This window comes from Echiichthys vipera (assembly GCF_963691815.1).
Source record: "Echiichthys vipera genome assembly, chromosome: 21".
NCBI classification, from domain to species: domain Eukaryota; kingdom Metazoa; phylum Chordata; class Actinopteri; order Perciformes; family Trachinidae; genus Echiichthys; species Echiichthys vipera.
This window is the reverse complement of record NC_139846.1, coordinates 14,656,415-14,678,536: the sequence shown is the minus strand read 5'-3', so window position 1 is coordinate 14,678,536 and position 22,122 is coordinate 14,656,415. Positions and strand designations below refer to the sequence as shown.

Sequence of the window (22,122 nt, the reverse complement as noted above, 5' to 3'; positions counted from 1 at the left end):
TTAGCTCTTAATTTATATGGTGGGCATTTGATACTGAACATGCAGTAGCTACTCATTTTATTTACCTTTCATTGTTTTATATTATCAGTGTTCATTTCTTGGTTGTCGATGTAATGAATTGTATGTATAATGTATAATTATGTTAAATATGCCCTTTAAATTATTTCTTTAAGAAAGCAGCCTTCTCTTTTCATGGTCACAGTCAGCCAGCTAGCTAGCTTAGCTTAACGACTGGAAACAATGTGAAACAGAGAGCGTGGATCTTTACAGACGCAATAAATCTGCCAACCAGCACCAGCTAACATTAACAGCTATTTGTTGTCTATTTAATCAAGACTACATTCAAGGTACAACATGTTGCTGTTTTTACAGGGGTCTAAGCTGTTGGCAGTCGTTGCAAAGCTAACGTTCAGACATTAGAGTAGGCTATTATCAATGTTCTCATTAAACTTTCTGCACGAAGGCAAAAAGTGCAACTATTCTTAAGGGGTATTTTGAGTTAAATCCTAAATGATTATTGCTATTTGTAGTGAGTTATATCTACAACATGTGTCAGCTAGCACCTTAAGGGGGAGGGCATTGATTTTGAAACAGATTTTTTTAATTGATGACTAATTGGAGACAAATTATTTCATGAATCAAGTCTGTGTGGCAGTCTGTTGTTTGTGAATACTAATTCACCTTCCTGTTAAGTCCGAAAAAAATATTGTTTACAGTGGAGATATTTCCAATTGTCTTATGTGAGCTTTTGGGGAGAGTCACTGGGGTATGAAATGAGTCAAATGGCGGAGTTGGTTATCTTTCTGAAGCTCCTTAACTCCAGGCCCTGTGGAATTCTGGGATATGTTACTGTGGCCAGTGATGTGTAAAGAGACACATTTGGAAGTGCGGGAACAGAACAATGTTTCTGTTTCTATTAATCAAGTTTGTGTGGAGGTATTTTTACTTTATTCACTTGAAACTAGCTTGTGTGACAGCTGAGAGCCTGTATGTCAGATCAACTGTAGTGTCCAATGGGACAGATCTGCACAACTTCGCAGGGTGAAGATAAGGTCTCCTGCTGCCTAAGGCCTTCCATTCCCACACACACACGCACGCACACGCACACACACACACACACACACACAGCAGAAATACAGATGCACACACACATATACACTCAAAGGCAGCAGCTCTGCCTGCACTTTACCTCCTTGCTCATGCCTCCTCAGATTCAGCTTTTCTCATTTAGAGTTACCATGGCCTTTGAGGGCCTCTAAACTCCCACACATTTAAGGCCACTGAGTGGAAAATCAGCTAAACAAACACTTCATCAGCGCAAAGGCATCCGTGCTACTAGTCTATGTGCCATGCATGAAGAAATTCGGTAGGAAGATGTATGTGCGGATGTGTAGGCGTTTAATGTAATAGGATGGAGTTTTGTGTTAGAGAGGAGTGCAAGAGAAAAAACAGGATGAGGTGTTGAGTGTGAGAATATGTGAGAACCGAATCAGGGGACAATCAAAATGCTTTGTTTTATCCAGATATTAGATGAATCTAATAGATATCATGTGCACAATTTCTTAAGGCCTGATTCAGATGTGGAATATGAGGAGTCGACGCATTATTCAATCTGCAGGTCACACTCTCTCTCTACACCCAAATCACACATCTGTCAAAAGAAAATGTAAGATCTGTTACCGTCTTTGTTCAGTGTTTCATTGACAGCACATTAAACAACATGCCACTGCTTGGGAAGGAGGCATCACAAGTAAAATATCAGATTATCATATGACCTAATTATTTTTTTCTTTCTTTCAAAAACACAGTCAACACTTCAGAATTATTTGGCCTCTTTGGGTGGCAGCTCTCAAATAAGTTTGAGACTAGCTTTTCAACTGCCAGGTTCCTTTTTTTTTTTTTTTTTTCATTCTTCATTGCACAGTAGTGGGAAGGCTGTATGTCAAATAAGCATCTGATGCACTTGAGTTCTCATGTAACATGACCGAGCTGGGCCTTGGAAATAATTGAGCTCGGAAATACATCTCTATTTTTTACTATAATCACAACTCCCTAAATAGATTTATTTTACTACTAAAAAAGATGGCAATTCTATCCTTCCTCGACCTCGATGACTTAAAGGTCCTATATTTTTAAAAAGCGAGATAACATGTCTTTTTTTCATTATAAAGCTGGTTGGGATGCTATATAAATATTGTGAAAATATAGACTATAATATACTGTATATACTGTAGGTAGAAAGTGCTGCTTCAGTGCAATTCCAGTCATTCACCGGCTACAATGACGGTGCAGAGACACCAAGATTGCAGATGCAGAAGACTCGAACCCTGACCAATCACAGCAGACTGGGTTGTTTCGGTAGGGTGGCTTAAAGAGACAGGCGCTAAAACAGTGTTTCAGGCAAACAGTGAATACAGATATATTCAGACAGACAGTATGAGAAAAATAAAATCAGGGCATGTAAACATGTTCCAGTAGAAACCCAAAATACTTTTATTATTCTTAATTAAGTATGAACCTTAAGATTAGCATAATATGGGACCTCTAACATCATGTATTTCTTCAAACTGTATAATATGTCTATATAAGCCCGCACAAGATACTGGGGAGTGAGGGGTGTAAATATAAGGGGGTTCCAAGAAGTGAAGGACTATGGGAGGTCATGGACACAGAGTAATAGAGACATCCATATGGTGGTGTGAGGGGGAAAGGTTGTGTGCATGGAAATGAGCCAATAGAGAGGGAGAAAGAGTGAGTGATCATTACTGCTACACTCGTGCACACTACTGGATGAAGATGGAGAACTTCATCCTAGTCTGTTTAGTGGTAGGACATTAGGTGGATCCACCTTCTCTAGCCCTTGGCTTCCTCTGCCCCCAGCTCCATTTATTTACACTTTAAGAACAGACTTTTGAATCTCAACCAACCATGTACAGATGATGTGCCTCTTTGGCTTCCTGTCCACGTATTAGAGGCAATATCTATTTGTTACAGTCCATAATTGGGTTGCAACACACTGCAAACAATGCCCAATATCATTTTTTATACCTGCAGTATGAAAATCAATATTTCGGAACAGATCCTCCCCCTTCTTAATACAGCGGCAAATGAGCATCACTTGGCTAAACTCCAGCTCTTCACTGTCTCTTTCACCTCTCTCTCTCTTTCTGCCTCCCCCTGAAGTTGAGACCTCCTCCACTTCTTGACAAACTTTTTAACAAAACACACCTCCACTTCACATTCAGGTCTTTGCATGCAATAAATTAAAAACACCTGAGTAGTCAATGCTTTCCTCCCCTCCCCTGCTCCACGTACCTGAATCACAGGCAAAGGTCTTGGATGTGTCGTCACAGAAGATGATCGCCACAGCATGCTTTTTTGTCTCCCGCGGCATCCGTGTAATGTTCTTGACGTTATGGAGCTCAGTGATCTAAACAGGAAGGAGAGAGTGGCAGCAGAACATTACCTTGAATTGAACACAGCCAGGAGCAGCAGTGGCAACAACTTAATTGCCATCTTGCAATTACTTCGCCGAAAGTGCAATAGCAGTTAGAGGCTCAGCATATAGAGGGTGGCAAAGTCATACGGTAACATGGGCGATCTTAAGGGATAGATAAATAACAGCAGTTTTTAACACCGGTTACAAAAAGCTATTTTTAAAAAGCAAGAAATCATCCACACTGTCAGCTCATGGCAGTGCGGTCAGTGCTGCAGTATATTGTGTTATGTATTGCTAAAAGTACTTTATGAATAAATGTGAGGTGATGCCTGTGCTGTATACGCTGTGCATTCACAGCTCAAGTGCCTCTCCTTGAAACTTATTTTCCAGTCAATAGGGAAGAGTGCGATCAAAAGCACCTAAATCACTTTAACCAGGAGATTGATCGTGAATGAAAAAAAAGATTACATTTAATTGAATATCACCCGCATTTACAGGCCATTTTCTTCAACAGTCTTCTGTGTGTTCACTCTGCCTGGGAGATAAGGCCCATTACATTATTGTAGACCATTGTGCACTAACTGTGGGCCTTTTGCCAGACTGTTGGGAATGAATTAGCTGGGCTCTCTGCCCACATAGTAAAGCTTGACTGTTTAAGGTTAAAAGACCAGACCTAATAACGCACACAGCATATGCAGACTCCAGATTTCATTGCTCGATAACATTACATATAATAAATTTCCCCCTCTAATGAAGGTTAGCGAAAGTTCAATAAGGAAGACTCTCTTTTCACTCTCACAAATTTCTGGCTTCTTCTCTATCAGCTGACTATGGGCGTTCACTCTGAGTAATCCGGTCAGATTTGACCACAATCTCACTCGAGCAATCATGTTGTTACTTTCAAACTTTAAATCTGTTCTCACGGCTGCCGTCAGTTGTCGTTTCAGTACCAACTGACGCAGTAGTCCATCACCCCCTACACCTCCAGTTATTATCCCATTGAGCACAGCCCTGCTCCACATCCCTTCCATCTAGATCTTCAGTACCTCTCTTCATCACCACCACCACCACCACCACCACCAGTGTGAAGACCCCAGGGGGAATATCCTGGACTTATCATGGCATCACTAACCCCCTAAATATACTTTGTCAGTTAATCACCAAAGACTCTTCTCATTTCTTATATCATGCATTTTGTAATAAATTATTGTTCACTCTAAATGAAGTCTCTCATGATTGAATCGTCAGATATCCTCTGCTCAGCACTGAAATTACATAGGCATTATTTGAAGGCAAGGGAATAAAAGAAAGAAAGGGAGATGCGGCAATGGATATTGAAAGATAGCCAATATTTTTCATTTGATATTTCGTATCCTCCTCAAAGATAGTATCTAAATATTTCATATGAGATGAGGTGATTCTTATTGTCCCTGCGCGGATACAGTATGTATTTGTCCTTCGGCAGGACATTCATACATATAACTGACACAAAGTAAGCATCAACTATGGGAATTTCTGAGCCGTGAATTCCACAAGCCTCTCTTCTCTTTCTCTGTTTGAGTAACTGTGCATGTTTTAGTCTCTCTGTGTGTGTGTGTGTGTGTGTGTGTGTGTGTGTGTGTGTGTGTGTGTGTGTGTGTGTGTGTGTGTGTGTGTGTGTGTGTGTGTGTGTGTGTGTGTGTGTGTGTGTGTGTGTGTGTGTGTGTGTGTGTGTGTGTGTGTGTGTGTGCGTGCGTGCGTGCGTGCGTGCGTGTGTGTGTGTGAAGCCGTGTGTCTAAGGGAGAGATTTGGGTGCATTCCTGGCCTGAGGCACTAGAGTCCAAGCAAAGTGAATCATTTGTGATGAGTCCTATTCCTCATCTCCTCTCCTTCCCTCTCTATCTTTCTTCTCATTTATTCAAAGGTATAAATTAAATCTCACATCAAGAAGACCAAAGCCCCTTTCATTCATGCAACCCTGACATTATTCAGATAATATCCAGAGGAGTTTTATGTGAGAATGCAAATGTCCAAATCCGTTGGATCGGACATCAAACAGACTTTACCCTCTTAGCTCCCTTGTAAAAAGTCCATGTAATGTCCGTCTGAGCACATGAGTGAATAAAGCAGCTTATTGCGGAGAATTCATAGTAAGCAAGTGGAAGTCTGATGACATTTCAATCATGCTGCTAGCGCAAAACCAGAAGAAAACCAACATCAGCAGGTGAGAAAGAGGGGTGATTTACACAAAGACAGCAACTAAAATGTCTAACTGGAGAGACAATGAGGTTTGGGAACTTATGCCAGTAAGGGTCAACGCCATAATTGTCAGGCAAATTCAAGCATTGGCAAGAGACAAATTACGATCCAGCTCCGTGATCACCGCTTAATCCGTGTCATGTCCTACATCCTACACGCTCTACCTAAAAAAGTGGAGAACGCCTCTGACACAGACAATCTCCTGTCGTGTGCTGCATGTGTGAAAGGGAAATTTCTGACGGATAATGATGAAACGGCTTATAAACGGCTTATTGGCCACACCAGTGCTTTAAGTTATATGCTAATGTCATCTTGCTAACATGCTGATGTTAAGCATCTTTATAATCCTGGCTCTCTTTGTTAAGGGAGTTAGCATGCTAATATTTAATAGTTAGCAAAACACAAAGTACAGAAATGTCATAGGTTTATCAAGCATATAGTTGATGATGATGATGCTAGTTGAGGGATACATGAATATCTGTCCCAAATGTCATGCCAATCCCTCCAATAGTTGTTGTTTGTTTAACATGTCACTTAAAGTCTTTCTGTAAATGTTAACCTGTTGGTGGCACTATAGAGGAGAGGAGAAGTTAGGGGATCATCATAGTCATTCAGATCCATCCTCTGGGGACCATGAACACAATTGAATGGCAATCTATCCAAGAGTTGTTGAGATATTATATAGTCAAACCTTAAGTGGTGGACCAACTGCGATAGTGTGACTAAAACCATCAACATTTTATATGCCCATACTGTGTTTAGGGATTTAAATACAGCTCCATCTCTCTCTGCTTTTGTCAGGAGCCCAGGAGAGCTGGAGAAGTGTAGCATACAGAAATATATTGCTAAAAACATTCAGGGATTGTTTTACTGGGTGGACCAGTGCTCCTAAGACAGAGAAAAAGGCGTAGGGAAAGGGAGAAAGAGAGAGGGGTATAAAGAGAAAGAAAAAAGTAGCATAGAAAGCCAATCCCCCTTGTGTTGATCCTGTAAATCAGCCACCAGTGCAACCTATTTCCTCCCCAAAGCACTGCAGCGTTGAATGAAGCCCTCAGACGGGACCTTTCTTGATCTTTGTGGCGATGCATTACCAGGTGCACTGGTGCATGCGCGCACTCATCGCTCACCTCGGCGTTGGATGTATGAGATGCCTCTGGGAGGGGGGGGTTTACAGCCACACAGGACACCCCGTGTGACAGCATGATGCAGTAGGCAGGCAGACGCTTCATTCACAATACATGGCTGATACTGTAGCAGCAGGGGATGCTAACAAAGTGGCTCTAAACATCAACATTGCTAGTGCTTGCATGCTTTCTGGGTAATTGAGGAAATGCCACTGGTTTCCAACCTAATTCATAAATATACATACTGTTACAGACTACAAAATCAGCTCCTAAGCTGCTGTCACAAAGGAAACATGGTGTCAAAGTCCTCTATCATGTTATCTCCTCTCATTACTATAAAACACTGTTCACAGTGTTACTCCTTTAACATCATCTCCTCTCGCCATGATAATGAGCCACAATTGGTGAATGTCACAGGGCTTAAGAGGCGGGGAGACACTGGATTATTACTTTCAAAAGGCCCCAGAGGAGCAGATAAAGTTGCAAAATGTGTCTTAATGGATCCTTGGATCATCTGTGGCCAATGGATGTAACTTTTCAAATAAAGATAAAAACAAGCTTAATGGTAAGAGTGGGCAATACATTAGTACTCAGTGGTAGAATTTTAGCCTTTTTAAAAATTTAAATAAAACACTGACATTGGGTAACCTAATCTTGTGCTGCATTTAGTGCATCACTTTCTTTAAGATCGATCCATATACACATTACACTATTACTGCAACACGATTTCTGATGTTTTAAGAGAATAAATTGAATCCCCTCCTTCCCCTAATTTTTGATAGGCAACCATTGGCATCAGATTTTATCAGCTAAAGCTAATTAATTCCATCAGTTGGCCAAAATTGCAAAATGAAACTCTTGGCTGTTGTCTGATGAATGTGCTCTGCATGCTGATGTCAGCTGGATTTAGATTCGGCCAGAGACTGTTCCCTGGGGAGTGACACACCATGTTAAATCTCTTTTTGGTATTCAAGAAGACAAACTTCATGATTCGGGTCCTCTAGGGACCATACCTACAGGAGATTGAATGCCATATATGGTGTTATATATTAGTGTCATTACCAGACTTGATGGTGGCGTTAGACAAAGGGTCAGGGTGTTACCAAATCATTAGTAATCACACAGAGATTATGAATATTGATTCTTAATTTCATGGCAATCTAGTCACTACATATCGCATTGTATGAGGACTGAGTGAAATCAGTACCCTTTGGCCTCACGGCTTGCAACAAAAATGTGAATATAAACCCTTTGCTTAGTGAAACATGGCTTGTATACTCAGGAAATGACTATCCATAAAGATGCATAAAGCTCCAGACACTACATCCTCCTTATGTGTGGTTTTATTTGTTTTTATTGTGTAGCACTGTGCAAACTGTTAGAGAGGTGCTTTAAATTATAATATTTTGTGTAGGGTTGCATTAAATTACTGTATATGATCTATTACTGTAATGAAATAATAATGAAAATAAAAGCTGCAGCCATAGATTGATCATAGACATTGTTGCAGATTAATTTTCTGTCAATTGACTTAAATACTTGACTAATAATCTCATCTCTTATATTGTTGTCACTCTGTGACTAAAATGTATTTTAGTCGTGTGTGTGTGTACCTTATGGAAACTCCTAAAGTAGGCTGCCTTCTCGTCCGGGTACTTCTCTAACCGTCGGGGTCCTTTACTGGAGGCCTTCTTGAACACGAGCCAACACCTCCGGAAGATCTGACAACAGATAACGATTGCATCCCCCGTTATTGAAACACAACTCTCCTGGAGCAAAGACATACATTATTATAGTAACTTGAGATACAGACAACAGCAAAACACAAACAGACAGTGCATAGAGGTCGACCCCAACGTAACCACAAAATAACAGACCAGGAGAACTCACTCAACCTGACATCGTATTAACAGGACAGAAAAATCAACTCCTGCTCTGCCAATGCAGACAGCAGAGAAATCAATGCAGCTACTATAATAGAATTCAAGCTTACCATTAACAACTAAAATCCACCTCAGCAAAATGCCCAAACATCAAAGCTGTGAACATTTTATTATTGATCAAACTATAGATTGGCCTTAAGGTTCATTCATGTAATTTAGCATTGAAAGCACTGATATAAAGAAGGCTACATTTAAGTGATTCTCACCCTGATTATATAGAAGTCAACATGAGAGTAAAAGCACCAACAGAAGACTTTGGGAAAGGAAATGAATGCATTGCGCCTCATGAATTAAATACATCAGAAAATACATTTTTTGGAATAAATTCAAATGCTATGATCTCATTTTTAATGCATTTAGATGATAACCTGGTCGTTCTATGACAGCCGACAGTTTTAGGACTTGAGTAAATGCTTCCATTTTGGTCAATGGCAATCCATTTACTCTTCCTTTGATTGTATGCACAGGGTTGGTAATGCTGAAGTATATGGGCTCACAAGCTGTTCAGATTGCAATAGTACAATAAAGAACCTGTTATTTTCAGTCCTATTGGTTGTGGGATATTGCCAGGGCTCTGAGTCTTTACAAGAAATACTTTTCCAAGGCATTTACAGGCCAATGAAAGAAGTACGATAACATAGAGACACTAAGGACAGACACATAGTCCATGCAAGTATGCAAATGCAACTAACAGTGCAAAATGCGTGTCTCAGGTGAGCCTACAGAACGTGCGCTCTTTCACACCAGTGCAGCCAAAGTCAGCCCTCATGGTGGCAATCAGGCAAATCAGAGCATTTCCATGACCACAGTAGTAAACGAACATGGCATCAGCGGTTGACGTGTAGTTGCGGCTGTGAGAGAGAGAGAGAGAGAGAGAGAGAGAGAGAGAGGAGAGAGAGAGAGAGATGAGAGAGAGAGAGGAGAGAGAGAGAGAGGAGAGAGAGAGAGAGAGAGAGAGAGAGAGTGAGAGAGAGAGAGAGAGAGAGAGAGAGAGAGAGAGAGAGAGAGAGAGAGAGAGAGAGAGAGAGAGAGAGAGAGAGAGAGAGAGAGAGAGAGGAGAGAGATTACTGCACATTGTATTGATCACTGGACCACAGCCCATCTACCAGCTTAAGATGACATAAATACAGGTTGTTGTATATTGGACTTCTTCAAGGTCAAATCATATAAAGGGATACATTAATGCATACAAACACACCCCCACATTCATACAAACTTACACACACAAACATACAAAATCACTAAAATATACAAAATTTCTCTCTGAAATTACCAATTTCTTACCAGCCTGACGTTTGTATCACAGATCATTTGAGCATGTACATCTGTCATTGTCACCCTATATATTGTGGGAGTCCAGTACAAACTGTTTGTTATTGTGCTGTTTCAGTTTTTCCAATTTTCTTTGAGCTATAATCTGGTACAGTGCATCAAATGGTGACATTTATGTTTTAAGCACTCAAAAAATAACAATTATATATAAATAATTATCATGAGCTAAGAAGAACTGCCCTGTTTTCTGCTTTGATGCAATTACGTATTTCATAATATATGTTGGGGTTTTTTTCTCCAAAAATGGTTTACTTGCTTACGAAGTAAGAGAATTTCCTCAACCCATAAATCATCGAGTCATCCCCCAGTGCACACGAAAAATAAATACATTTAGAAAAAAACATGTTTTTTCTTTGGGCAGCAACATCGCTGAGGATCAATGCATATCATTCTACGGTATTACCCCACAGCAATACTTTAAAAAAGCCAGAATTCCAAAACATAACCTTCCTCTTGCCATTGTCAAGTAGTAAAAAGCCAATACAGAAACAGCGTCGTTGAGAGGCAGAATAAGTGTGATGGCCAATAGTTTATGATTCCTATGTGGTTGCCTATCTTTAATAGTAGGGCCCTTCTATTTCTTGGTGTCGGCAGCCACTATCACTCTTTCTGATGTATGATTGCCCTGGGCTGCATGGTTGTGTTGGGGAACCATGGATGTACGATTAATTTGTTTACCCAGCTGGTGTACTTCATAAAAGGCCCACTGAGTTGAACTTGGCACTTTGCAGTAATTGACTAGAGTGGATCCCTAGGTCCTTATCAGTCTGCCTTGATGGGCCTCCATTCTAGTTAAGTGTTACCCCGGCCCATTATAAACAGCAAACAACACAAAATAGTGCATGACACTCTCGCTAATGCAAGGTGGATCATTTGTTAAACTCATCCATAAAATGCTTTAAAGAAGTAAGGACACACAGGGCCAATAAAACCGTACCCAAAATTGAACATACTGTATTTTTTTCCATAATAATGCAGATAAAAACAAAACAAAAGTGCAGCTTTAACAGAACAACAGCAAAAGATGAGAATCTCTTTTGATAATGGCCATTACCACATTTACAACAGTAAAATTAAAGCTAGCCTCAATTCCCTTTTGGGAATTTAAGTCAAAGCAATGTTGCCTGCTTGCCGCACACAAAGTAATTCACCCTAGGAGTGCTCAGATTAAGTAATTATACCAGCACAAAAGCAAGCTCAGTGAGATAGCTTGTGCATAATAAGAACTAGGGGGTATGAATAGAGAGGGCTTAATTTTGCCTGTTCCACACTTGTCAATGCTTTGTCAAGGCAGTCCTATTCTCGGGCTGCTGGTGGGTCTTATTCAGAGACACTCTAACACTGATTGTAATTACACAGACGTCAATGAGACTCTCTGCTGGTTTCGTACAACTCATTTAATGCCAGAACCGTGTAGCGTACACTGTTCCGCACTGAAATCCAACCCACCAGTTCTAGAAAAACACAAAGGAATGATGAAGCGGACAGTTCTTGTGATATAAAATCAGTCTAGATTTTTGCTTTCAGTTGTCAACTGATTACTATTTACTACACATAGTTTGAAAACATGCATAATCTACAAATGAAACTGAATTTGGCATGTTTACAAAGGCAAAATGTCAGGCTTGTGACCAAATAGAAACTTTGCTGGCAGTGTTTCCCACAGACCAGGTAGCAATGTGTGGTGCATAGCTGTATGGACACCTCTTTTTTCCAGACAGACACTGTTACCTTTTCTTTTGCTTTATTATTGTAATTGTTTGGACAATCTTTAACCAGGTCAGGTGCCCGATAAAAAGAGGAAAAAAACGATACTGCAGCTAGACCAAAAACACAATTACTTAACACAATTTCATGAGACTGATCAGTAGGCATGTAAGGATACACTGACTAAACTCACGATTGAGTTCTATTCACAAAACTGAGTTCACATTACAATGCTTTTAACCAAAACTGATAAAATCTACAAAATATATAGGCTATTGTCTTATCTTTTATTTTTCAAATGAGATAATGATTATTTCGGAAGTATAAACTACGATATAAACAGTGCACATTTCCTTTTCTTTCTAAAAAATAACAATATTCACATATGCTAGAAATAATTTTGACCAGAATGGTCTGGTGACATTCCCCTCATGAGTCTTGAGGTGTAGTTCATGTCAAAGATAATACCAAGGTCTCTTTACCTGTTGGCTAAGGCTAAGTCTGCAATAATTAAATTCAATGGACAGTTCTTCTCTATAAACCTTGGCACCTATAACTAAAAGTCCAGTTATATCCTATAAATCTGGTTGAGTTGTAAATGTTTTGTGACATCAGGGACTAAAAAGCATCTAGAAAAAGAGCATCAATGGGCCTTTGTCATCTGGAGACAGCCATATATAGCAGTTTATCATCAGCATATGGGAAGAGATGCAATGCCTCCGTCAGGGGGTACGCACATAGATTAAAAAGTACTGGTCCCAAAATAGAATTTTGAAGAACCTCAGAGTTTTGAGAAATAATAATCTATGAAAAAATATATTTCTCTGCCAAACACTGTCTCCAGTGTTTCAAAAGCAGCATGCAGATTACATATACAAGCTCCTTCATCTGGCATGAATGGCATTAACTGACTGGGAGTCACAATGACTTTACTGATATTTGTGTATTCGTATTAAGTGTGAAAATACACCAATTTTTTTTGAATGAATCCATTCAACTCTTGAGATTTCAGTTAGTAACAGGTCCAATTACCATGTCGTCAATATATTTTCTAGATGAGTTAAGCAGCTTCTCAGCAGGGGTCCTCTTACAGACTGTAAAGTCTGTACATTTCCCATAGGCTTTATTGGCAGGTCTCAGTCTCAAAGTTGGATTAAGGAGAGACAGACTCATTAAAAGTTAGTCAGAGAAGGCTGTCTCACCTGCACACACACACACACACACACACACACACACACACACACACACACACACACACACACACACACACACACACACACACACACACACACACACACACACACACACACACACACACACACACACACACACCTTACTCAACATCTACCTGCTTAGAAACAAACATACAATAACCACCATCTTAGCACTTCTTCACAGTGGCAATTTCAATATAGCCTTGATATGCAAGTCACTTGAAGACAAAATTATTAATGTGATCCACTGGTCAATATGGTGCTTTCAGTGAATAGCATAATTCAGCAGGTCACGAGGATCACAAAAAAAAAAAAAGAGAAACCGCTTTACTGTGTAGTCATTTAAATTCTGGGAGGTGGGATGAACCCAAAGGGCCACTGGAATCCAAACGAGATTGATTCATTAAAATTTAACACTTCATTAACACAACCTTAGAATGACGTATTAAAGAAAATTATTTTTTCAACACAAGTCACCAACGATTGTGCATGGTCTGTGTGTGTGTGTGTGTGTGTGTGTGTGTGTGTGTGTGTGTGTGTGTGTGTGTGTGTGTGTGTGTGTGTGTGTGTGTGTGTGTGTGTGTGTGTGTGTGTGTGTGTGTATGTTTCTATCCTCTTCATTAATAAGTAAACAGACCCAAACCAGAAAGGAATGCAATGAAAACAAACTAAAATATTTTGCCTTCTCTTTATGGTTTACAATGGTCTACATGTAAATGTATGTACAATTCTTGGTGAATTAATGCAGCAATACAATAGAATGCCACCTTTTTCCAACTTTCATTGACAAATTTACCAATTAACTAATGCAGACACCTTGAATTAACCCAAGAAGCGATCAATTGCTTAGCAGTGATGAGAGTCAAAGCTTTGGGTTTAACAGTGCAGCTCAAATGCATGTTGCACATCACATATTTGCTGCAGAGCATCTCCAGCTACAATATACTATACTTTGTGTTAAAGTTTCTGTGTTATAATACACGCTACCATGGGTGAGCATCCTAATATACATGTGTGTTTAAAAATATAAAATGTATAAGTGACTTCTAATAGAGGGGACATAGCAACATGCTGCGAGATTGCAAATAAGGCAGATGAAACAAAGACTGGACTCTTCAGTTCTCGTGCAAAACTCTGTATCTGGAAAAAACAAAGCTAAGCTCATAATCCATGTAAGCTCTCTTCCATGAAGAACAGTGGTCATGGCATCAGTTGTAGAAACAGGAAGACTTGTAAGGATACAGGAAATAATGAATGAGAGTCAAACTGTTGATGAGAACCTGCTTCAAAGCGCTCATGATTTCTGATTATGGCGACAACAATGAAATGGATTTTGAGCCGAAGCCACAATTTGAATTCTGATGAAAATATGTATAATGGAATCACTTTGAAATTGGTTTTGACTTTAACATTACCAATTAAATTTTACTGACCTTGAGCAAATGTGAAAATCTGAATTGGGGAAAAATACCAAAACTTCCAAGAGAATAGTTTCATTTTGTCATCATGCATTTTGTGTGGGCTGTAGCTTAAAAATGTGAGACATCCATTTGGTAATTAACCTGCAATGCTTAAAAAGTCAACAGGGTTAAATACATTCTGCAAGGTATGAATAAGAAATAAAGAATAAGTAATAATAAATACTTTTTCTCATCATTTATCACTGTATGATTCTACCCTAGGGTTTCTCAACGGGGGCGTTCATTCAACCTAGGCGGGCGCTGGGAATGTTTTTTTTTTACATTTTAAACTTTCATAGTTTTCAAATCTTTTTGGTGCAAAAATAGGCTACCTGAAATAAAAAGCCTATTTTCATTTATGGGTGTCTAACCCCTCTACTGTCTCAGCCAGATTTTCCTGTCTATCTATGCTCAGTGTAACAGTGGTCATACAGTGCAGTAGGGTCCTGCACACGCCCGGACTCATGCATCAGCTATCGTCATGATCTCTATTGTAACGCCGATAAACATCTCATCAGAAATAAAAGATTTTAACTGGCCAAACATGAGTTAACGTTTATTTTGAAGCAGACTTGCAGCGTCAGTCCAGGTCTTACCAACGGTAGCGTGAAGCTTGAGCGTAACGTTAGCTTGCCTCGACAGCCTGAAGCTGCACTTTTCCACAAACCATGGCCACTGCTGTAGTCAGACATGATGGAGGAACAAGAGAACTTTTAAATCCTCCTGCTTCTCTAAAGTCACCGGTGTGGAAACAAGTTTTCCTTCTCTGTGAGTTATGTAAACAAACAACAAACGGTTGTGTGCTGGAGGGACTTCATGGTGCATTCAGGGACAAGCAGAAACAGGTAGATGGGAAAAAGAGCCGCCTTTCAGGTGACAAAGATGCTTCTCTTTGTAAAGAAAAATATACCATTAATGTTCCAGTGACTACCTAAATGTGCCTTCAGTTGCTGCTTTTACCTGTTGCACCGTACTGTAGTACAGATCATTTATTTTTACGTATATTATGTTTTCTAAGGTCCCATTTCCTGCTGCATATTTTATTTGAGCTTATGTATTTTATTATTTGAAAGGTGTCTTCATTTCTGCATTGTTAATCTATCATTCATTTTAGAGTACCTCACCTGGTAAGTTTTACCAATATTTATACTATTTTGTTTTATACATGTGAGAACCACACTATCAAAAAACAATGAGTACATGTAGTGTGCAAACTGGGCAGCAGCAAAAGCAACAAGCTTGAGAAAACCTTTCAAGGGCAACCTTCACTTTTAGGCAGGTCTGTCTGTGGCAAGGAAAACACTTCAGGAGGCACTTGGCAAAGCGAAGCGAGTTCATCAACACCAGCTCTACTACCACAAAAACACTGAGGCTGTCTTTCAGGGGGACTAGAAGGAGGATTGGAGCTAAAATATGATCACAGATAGACAGATGGATGTCGACTGTTGGAAGGGCTCTATAAAAGAATCCAAAGGAAAGTGAGAGCACATCTGCCTTGATATAAAACAGCCTTGCTTCATGGTGTAGTGACATTTAAATGTCCCATATTGTAAAAGGATTCCATGCCTTTTTTTTATATAAAGCATGTCAAAGTGCTGTATGAATACTGTGAAAGAATCAAAGCTCTGAATCCACAGAGAAAGAGCAAAGTCTGTATTCAGAAACTGTATCTTTAAACGAACCGTACAGTTATGATGTCGGGGTTGCAAAAGGGAAGACAATTTCTGGTAAATTTCTGGACACTTTCCAGAAACTTTCTATGGGAGGTTAAGCTTGGAAATTTGGGAAATACTACATTTTAAGTAGTCCATGGGCTCAAATGTGTGGCTTCAATAGTCTTGTGCTCTGGGCTCAGAATTGTGGCCTCAACAGCCCGGGGCTCTAGAAATCATCTTTACATGTGATGGAGGAATGCACAGTGTATGTAGGGGGCGTGGCTTCAATACCCCTACAGTAAGCAGTGTGCTATGTGCATGTGATTGAGGAATCACATAGATATTCTCAAGAGTATGCTAAAATATATTTCCCAAACTATATTTCTTTGAAGCCTTAGTCATTTTCCTTAAGTGGCCTCAAACACAAAGTCCATTCCCTTTCACTGAGCATCATCAAACTCCTGGCATTATTAAAGAACTGTCTTGCCTCTCAATAAAAGATGGGCCCTCTTTCCCCCACAGGCAAAATCACTTGTCATTTGGATGAACCGAGGAACTGTCTGAAGACATGAAAATGATTTCCAATGACAGCCTCCTTCAGGTAAATGACTAATCACATGGCAGAATAAAAATAGCCGCCCGTGGGATTCTCAGGAGTGAATATTGGAACACAATCATAATACCTCAGAGGTGCATATGCATTAGTTATTTCTAAGTTATTTGATAAAAAAAGAGATAAATGTGGGAAGGGTTTGTAACCTCTCCATGATTCATGTGTCCTACAGACTATGATTTGAAGATGATTGCTGCTGCTCTTACAGGCAAAACAAGACATGAGAGCACTTCAATCAAGGTAGTCCTGCAACACTCAGACATTATAACAGACCAGATTTAGCTAGCACTTAGCATGTTGAATACTGAGCTTTTTATAAGCAGGATTCAGGACAAAAGATTTAACCTTGTAATTGCAAAGAAAACATCTGATGCCGCATGGTATTGTCTTGTTTTTCCTGTCGAAGTCCTAGTAGTAGTTTGGATGAAGTCGTCATCCTCCTCATTCTGCATAAGGTTTAGTGTTCCTCTGGTGATAATGACGCCTGATGGACTATGACAGACCAGGCTCGACAATATCAGCTCCTGGTGCTGGCAATCAATTTCAGACAGCGGCGGAGTCTGTGCTGCAGTGACCATCTTTATAATTTGATTTGTTATTCCGTCAGACAGTTGTTACAGCAATCATTGCGTCGATCATCCCACCAGCCACGACCCCAGCCTCCCCCTCCCCAAATCCTCACAGGACTGTTGCACCATTTCAGCAACCCTCTGCCAAATGCAACAACTATAAAATGTTTGTCTAATTGCACCATTGCTCTCTCTCTGTCACTCTCTTCCCTAGGCTGTCACCTTTTGACTTGATGCATAACACTGATCCCAAGCCAACCTCCCCTCCCCATACCGAAATATATTTCCCACTGCATCTAAAATGTTTGGACATCCCATAATTTTATAATTCGCCCCGGACTACAGCCGTTGGCAGGGTTGCGAGCCAGCCGCGCCCCAGTTAATCATAGATTACTTTATCTGGGCCATTCCAAATCCTCATGTGTAATGCAGTGCTACCTCAGCAGCAAGTAATCACTGCCCCCCACTTCATCCCAAACACACGCGCACACACACACACACACACACGCTCCCCCTCCTCACTTTCTCTCTAAGCGTGATTCGTCTCTGTCTCTCCTCCTCGTCACCCTCTCCTAAATTTCTCCTCTCCCATTCCTCATCTCTTTCTTGTGTCTATGCATGATTGGACATTCTCATCAAACATGCATGAGCCAAACTGGTGCCGAAATGTAATATTACAGTATTAGTAACCCCTATTTTCACTTGTTACAGGCCTTGGCTGCAACTGTGTCTGTGGCATTACGTACATGCGGAGTATTCATAGGGTGAAAAGTGGATCCCGGTCACAATGTGGCATGAAATATGAAGGACAACAGGTTACAGCAGATGTTTTTTGCCCAAAAGCAGAAGGGTCTATTTCCAATATGGCAAAGACTGCAAGGGCAAGTGATATTAAAATGACCGTGTAACAGACAGAGCCAGCAAGAGATTTAGAGGAAGCCAGAGAGGATGAAAAATAAAACAGAGTATGAAGGAAGGAAACAGAAATAACAGGCCAAAAGGAATAAAGTGAAGTGAAAAAAAATCATGAGGTGGTGAAAGCACATGAAAAAGTAGAGTCTTAGAATAGGCAAGAGTTACAGAGGCTACTGGCTGCAACCCTTCTGTAGAATTTATGATGCATTATGCTTGGACTCTTGCTCAGAGTACTGGAGAGGGATTGAGATGACTACCTTTTGCTGTATTGTTCATAAGAAACCCTCTTCCCCTCACCCCAAATTTCAGGCATAACATACGCACTTTGGAAAAGCTACAAGCCGAGTCTTTTTGAGCTTCCAACTGTCATGCAGGTAACACAGTTGAGTGCGGGGAAAGTACAGCACCTTTTACACATGCACTGCAACCCTGAAATGATCTAGACGTTAACTGGAGAAGCTGTATGTGAGAATGCAAATGTCTGAATCAGTTGGACCGAGTCAAACGTACTTGACCCACGCGTGAATAGAGCCGGTCATTGAACAGAGAATTGATGGCTTTACTATCATGCGACTTGAGTGACACTTAAAGAAAACAAACACCCAAGGGTGAAGAAGGGTGATTTAGAACAGGATGTCAACGCTAATGTCTAACTGGAGAGACGGTGAGATTCAGGATCTTCTGTCAGTAACGGCTGACACCAAGAAACGGCAAGAGGCTTGGTTGTTTATGACCAAATTATGATCTGGCTACTTGACCACACTTCACCCTGGTGCCAAATGGAGTATTTCCAGTGAGGACAAGTCTGAGACTGACAGTCTCCTGTTGTGTGCTACATGTGTGAAAGGGCAACTCTGGACAATATGTGTTCCTAGTTCGTAAGAGAAAACGGCTTAAATCTACTGTTGTTTCTTATTACTGTGAGGGGGGCGACAAGAGAGATGTTGACAAGCGGGGCAGCACAGCCTTTAGCAGGAAATATTAGTTAAAATGTCACACACTGCAGAATCCAGCCATCATGGCTACTGTAGCAAGGCTTTTAAAACTTTTTTTATTTTTTTAAAGCACAGCACAAAAATAGCAGCTAAATTATTCTGAAAGAGATGTAGGTCAATATTGAAGTTTCTCTTTCAGGTGTTTGGGAGTGAAGAGGAGTCTACCCTTCATCAGCATCTACCCTGGGGAATTGGAATATCAGAGTGACAAAAGTTTGGACAAAAGGATTACATCGCAATCATTATCCTATAATATACCTACACACTTTTTTTTTTAATAATGTTGCTTACTTCAGTTACTCCACCGTATATTTAAGCCACTATTGATTCCAGTGACACTGAGACTGGTAAGCACTGCGTGCTGCAGTCTGCTAGGCGGTGCATGTGTAAAACATTTTTACGGTGGGACAATTTTGCTTTAAGTCATCATTATGACAATTGCCTGCTCTTTAAACCATCCCTCATGCAAACCTCTTTAGGTATTACAGCTTTAGTCAGCAATCCTCTACACACACACACACACACACACACACACACACAAACACACACACAACAACACACAACACACACACACACACACACACACACACACACACGTACACACAATTTCCATTTAATCCATGTACAAGGCTGAAGCGTTCACAGACAATAACACGCAGACAAAGAAGGATTTGACTATGGCAGTATACCCCCGGCGAAAAGCATACTGAGACCACCGTTGACAGAAAGCAACAATGCAGAGAGCGGTGTTATTTTCTTTATTAAGACTGGAATGAGTTGTCCAACACTATGTGTCCTCGAGCAAGGCTGAATGTTAAACTGAACTAAATCCATAAATGAAGAGGAATACGGTCTGCATGCATAAAAACTCCATTTAGGTCTAGTTGTAATGTAGGCAAAGCTTATTTTTCACAGCTCGCATCGCTGGCAGCTTCCAAATGAGCAAAATTAGCATCTAGGCCAACAGGTGAAGGGCTGGACACCAAATACAGTGCCTCAGAAGTGACCGAATAGCCTCTGTGGGAAGAGAATATAAAGTGAGAGGATGAAAGGAGCTCTTGCCCATGACCATGATGCAACTTCACCAAGTGACTAGCCTAATTACCATTAGCTGACCACTTGATTATCATATCAATAAAGACTGTGAAATTGAATGAGGCACAGATCACTGCGAGGTGTTCCAGCAAATACTTGCATGCTTAGCAGGATATTATAAAACGCAGAGTGTTTTCACAGAACACTTTATGCAAGCGTTTGTTATTTGAATTTCATCAGAAGCCCTAAAAGCAGTAATCCTCATGCATTGGTGCATGAGGATTAATTCTAAAGAGGTACTCGCTCACTGATGTACGAGGCGGCTTCTCTGATACGGTTAGCTGGGGAAGCAGTGGGCTCTGTCTTCAACAACTATTCCCTCACAACCAGAAGGCAGAGATTTGTGCTCCCTGGAACTAACTTGACTCAGCCGCATTTGGTCTGCAATTTTAAAAAAGGGTGCTGGGGAATAAATACACATGTTTGTGAAGGAGGGAAATGTGCACTTCTGTGTCAAAGAACGGGGTCCCATGGAGTTGTTCATATTGTTTTTGTCTCATTTCCTCCCAAAGAACACACTCCCTTGGAATAAGTGGACTGTGATGCAGTGTCACTGTGTCTCAGCATGAAATCATTGAGGAATGCAATTATCACTTTGTCCAACAGCAAAAATTTCTCTGAAATGTGAGCGAACAACTGGGAACATTAAAAGGGGAGTGAAAGGGAGGGAGGTGTGTGTGTGTGTGAGAGAGAGAGAGAGAGATAGAGAGAGAGAGAGAGAGAGAGAGAGAGAGAGAGAGAGAGAGAGAGAGAGAGAGAGAGAGAGAGAGAGAGGCTAGCACCCGTTAATGCTGACCCCAATGTGTGCTCTAAACTTCAAAAAAGCCCTAATCTGCTGGCATGCTTATGATTCATGGTGGGTCAAAAGTTTGCCATGTTAACTTATCTTTCTTCGATTATACAATTCCCTCCATATCCTCGTGTTTTCAATTGTTTTATGACTCTTAAGAGCCATTTTTTCTCCATTATGACCTTTATATTATCCGCTCAAAGCGCCACTGCCAAGGCTACTATTGTGTGCTCCATTTCCCTTGGCAGACCTTATCCAAAATTCATTCCCTGTGCGATAATTCTTCGGGAAATATTAAAGGCTGTTTAATAGAAAGGCGATCAGATTGCCTTGGCCTACACCGGAGGTCAATTTTGGCTCATTAGAATAGAGTCCAAAATTAAAAAAGCAGGCAGGCTTTGCATGCAACTTGAGCGAGCCAGCTGAAACATTGCATGAGAGCTGGGCAGGTACCAAGGTGTCACCCCAGTGCTCAGTGAGAGGTAAACTCTCACCTCCTTACTATTAAAAGAACTCCCCTGAGAAGAAAGAGGGAGTGAAGGAGAGCGGCATGTACAAACTCATCTCCAAACAAAAAGGAACAAACAGAGCTCTGACACTGACGGCTGACATGAACTGGCTGCTTTTTTCCCTCCACTTACACAAGGTCATGTTTTTTTTTAGCAGCACATTAATAATACAGAACCTGACAATTAGTGCCACATAAAAAAACACCTTGTTTACTCGACGGCTACGGCTAATTTACATATTCAACAAGGCTATTTACTTAAAAGCAGATCCAGTCTAATATGTCATTATTTTTCAGCCGTAATAATGTTTACCTATGTGCCGCATTAAGTAAATTAAGGACACAGACACAAAGACAAGCCCCTTAACACACACAAACACAGCTGAGGCTATCTTTAGCTGCACTCTGTACTGAATGTGCTTGGCAAGCAGGCTGATGAAAGGTAACAGCAGAAGAAGAACTCATTATAGATTATGATTCAAATATAAAAAGGTAGGTGGGACTACCAAGAATAACTTTATCTGG

The 22,122-nt window shown here is 40.5% G+C and overlaps 1 protein-coding gene across 1 annotated transcript in view; it reads right to left on the bottom strand.

Annotated features, from left to right (window-relative positions):
- The window catches only part of dok6 (docking protein 6), a gene marked incomplete at both ends in the record, with an annotated part of 48,274 nt that overhangs the window by 14,547 nt on the left and 11,605 nt on the right, over positions 1-22,122 (bottom strand). The window contains 2 exons of the mRNA XM_083936379.1: positions 3,316-3,430; positions 8,415-8,522. Coding sequence (XP_083792505.1) covers positions 3,316-3,430; positions 8,415-8,522 — 223 coding nt within the window. The remainder of the gene's footprint in view (positions 1-3,315; positions 3,431-8,414; positions 8,523-22,122) is intronic.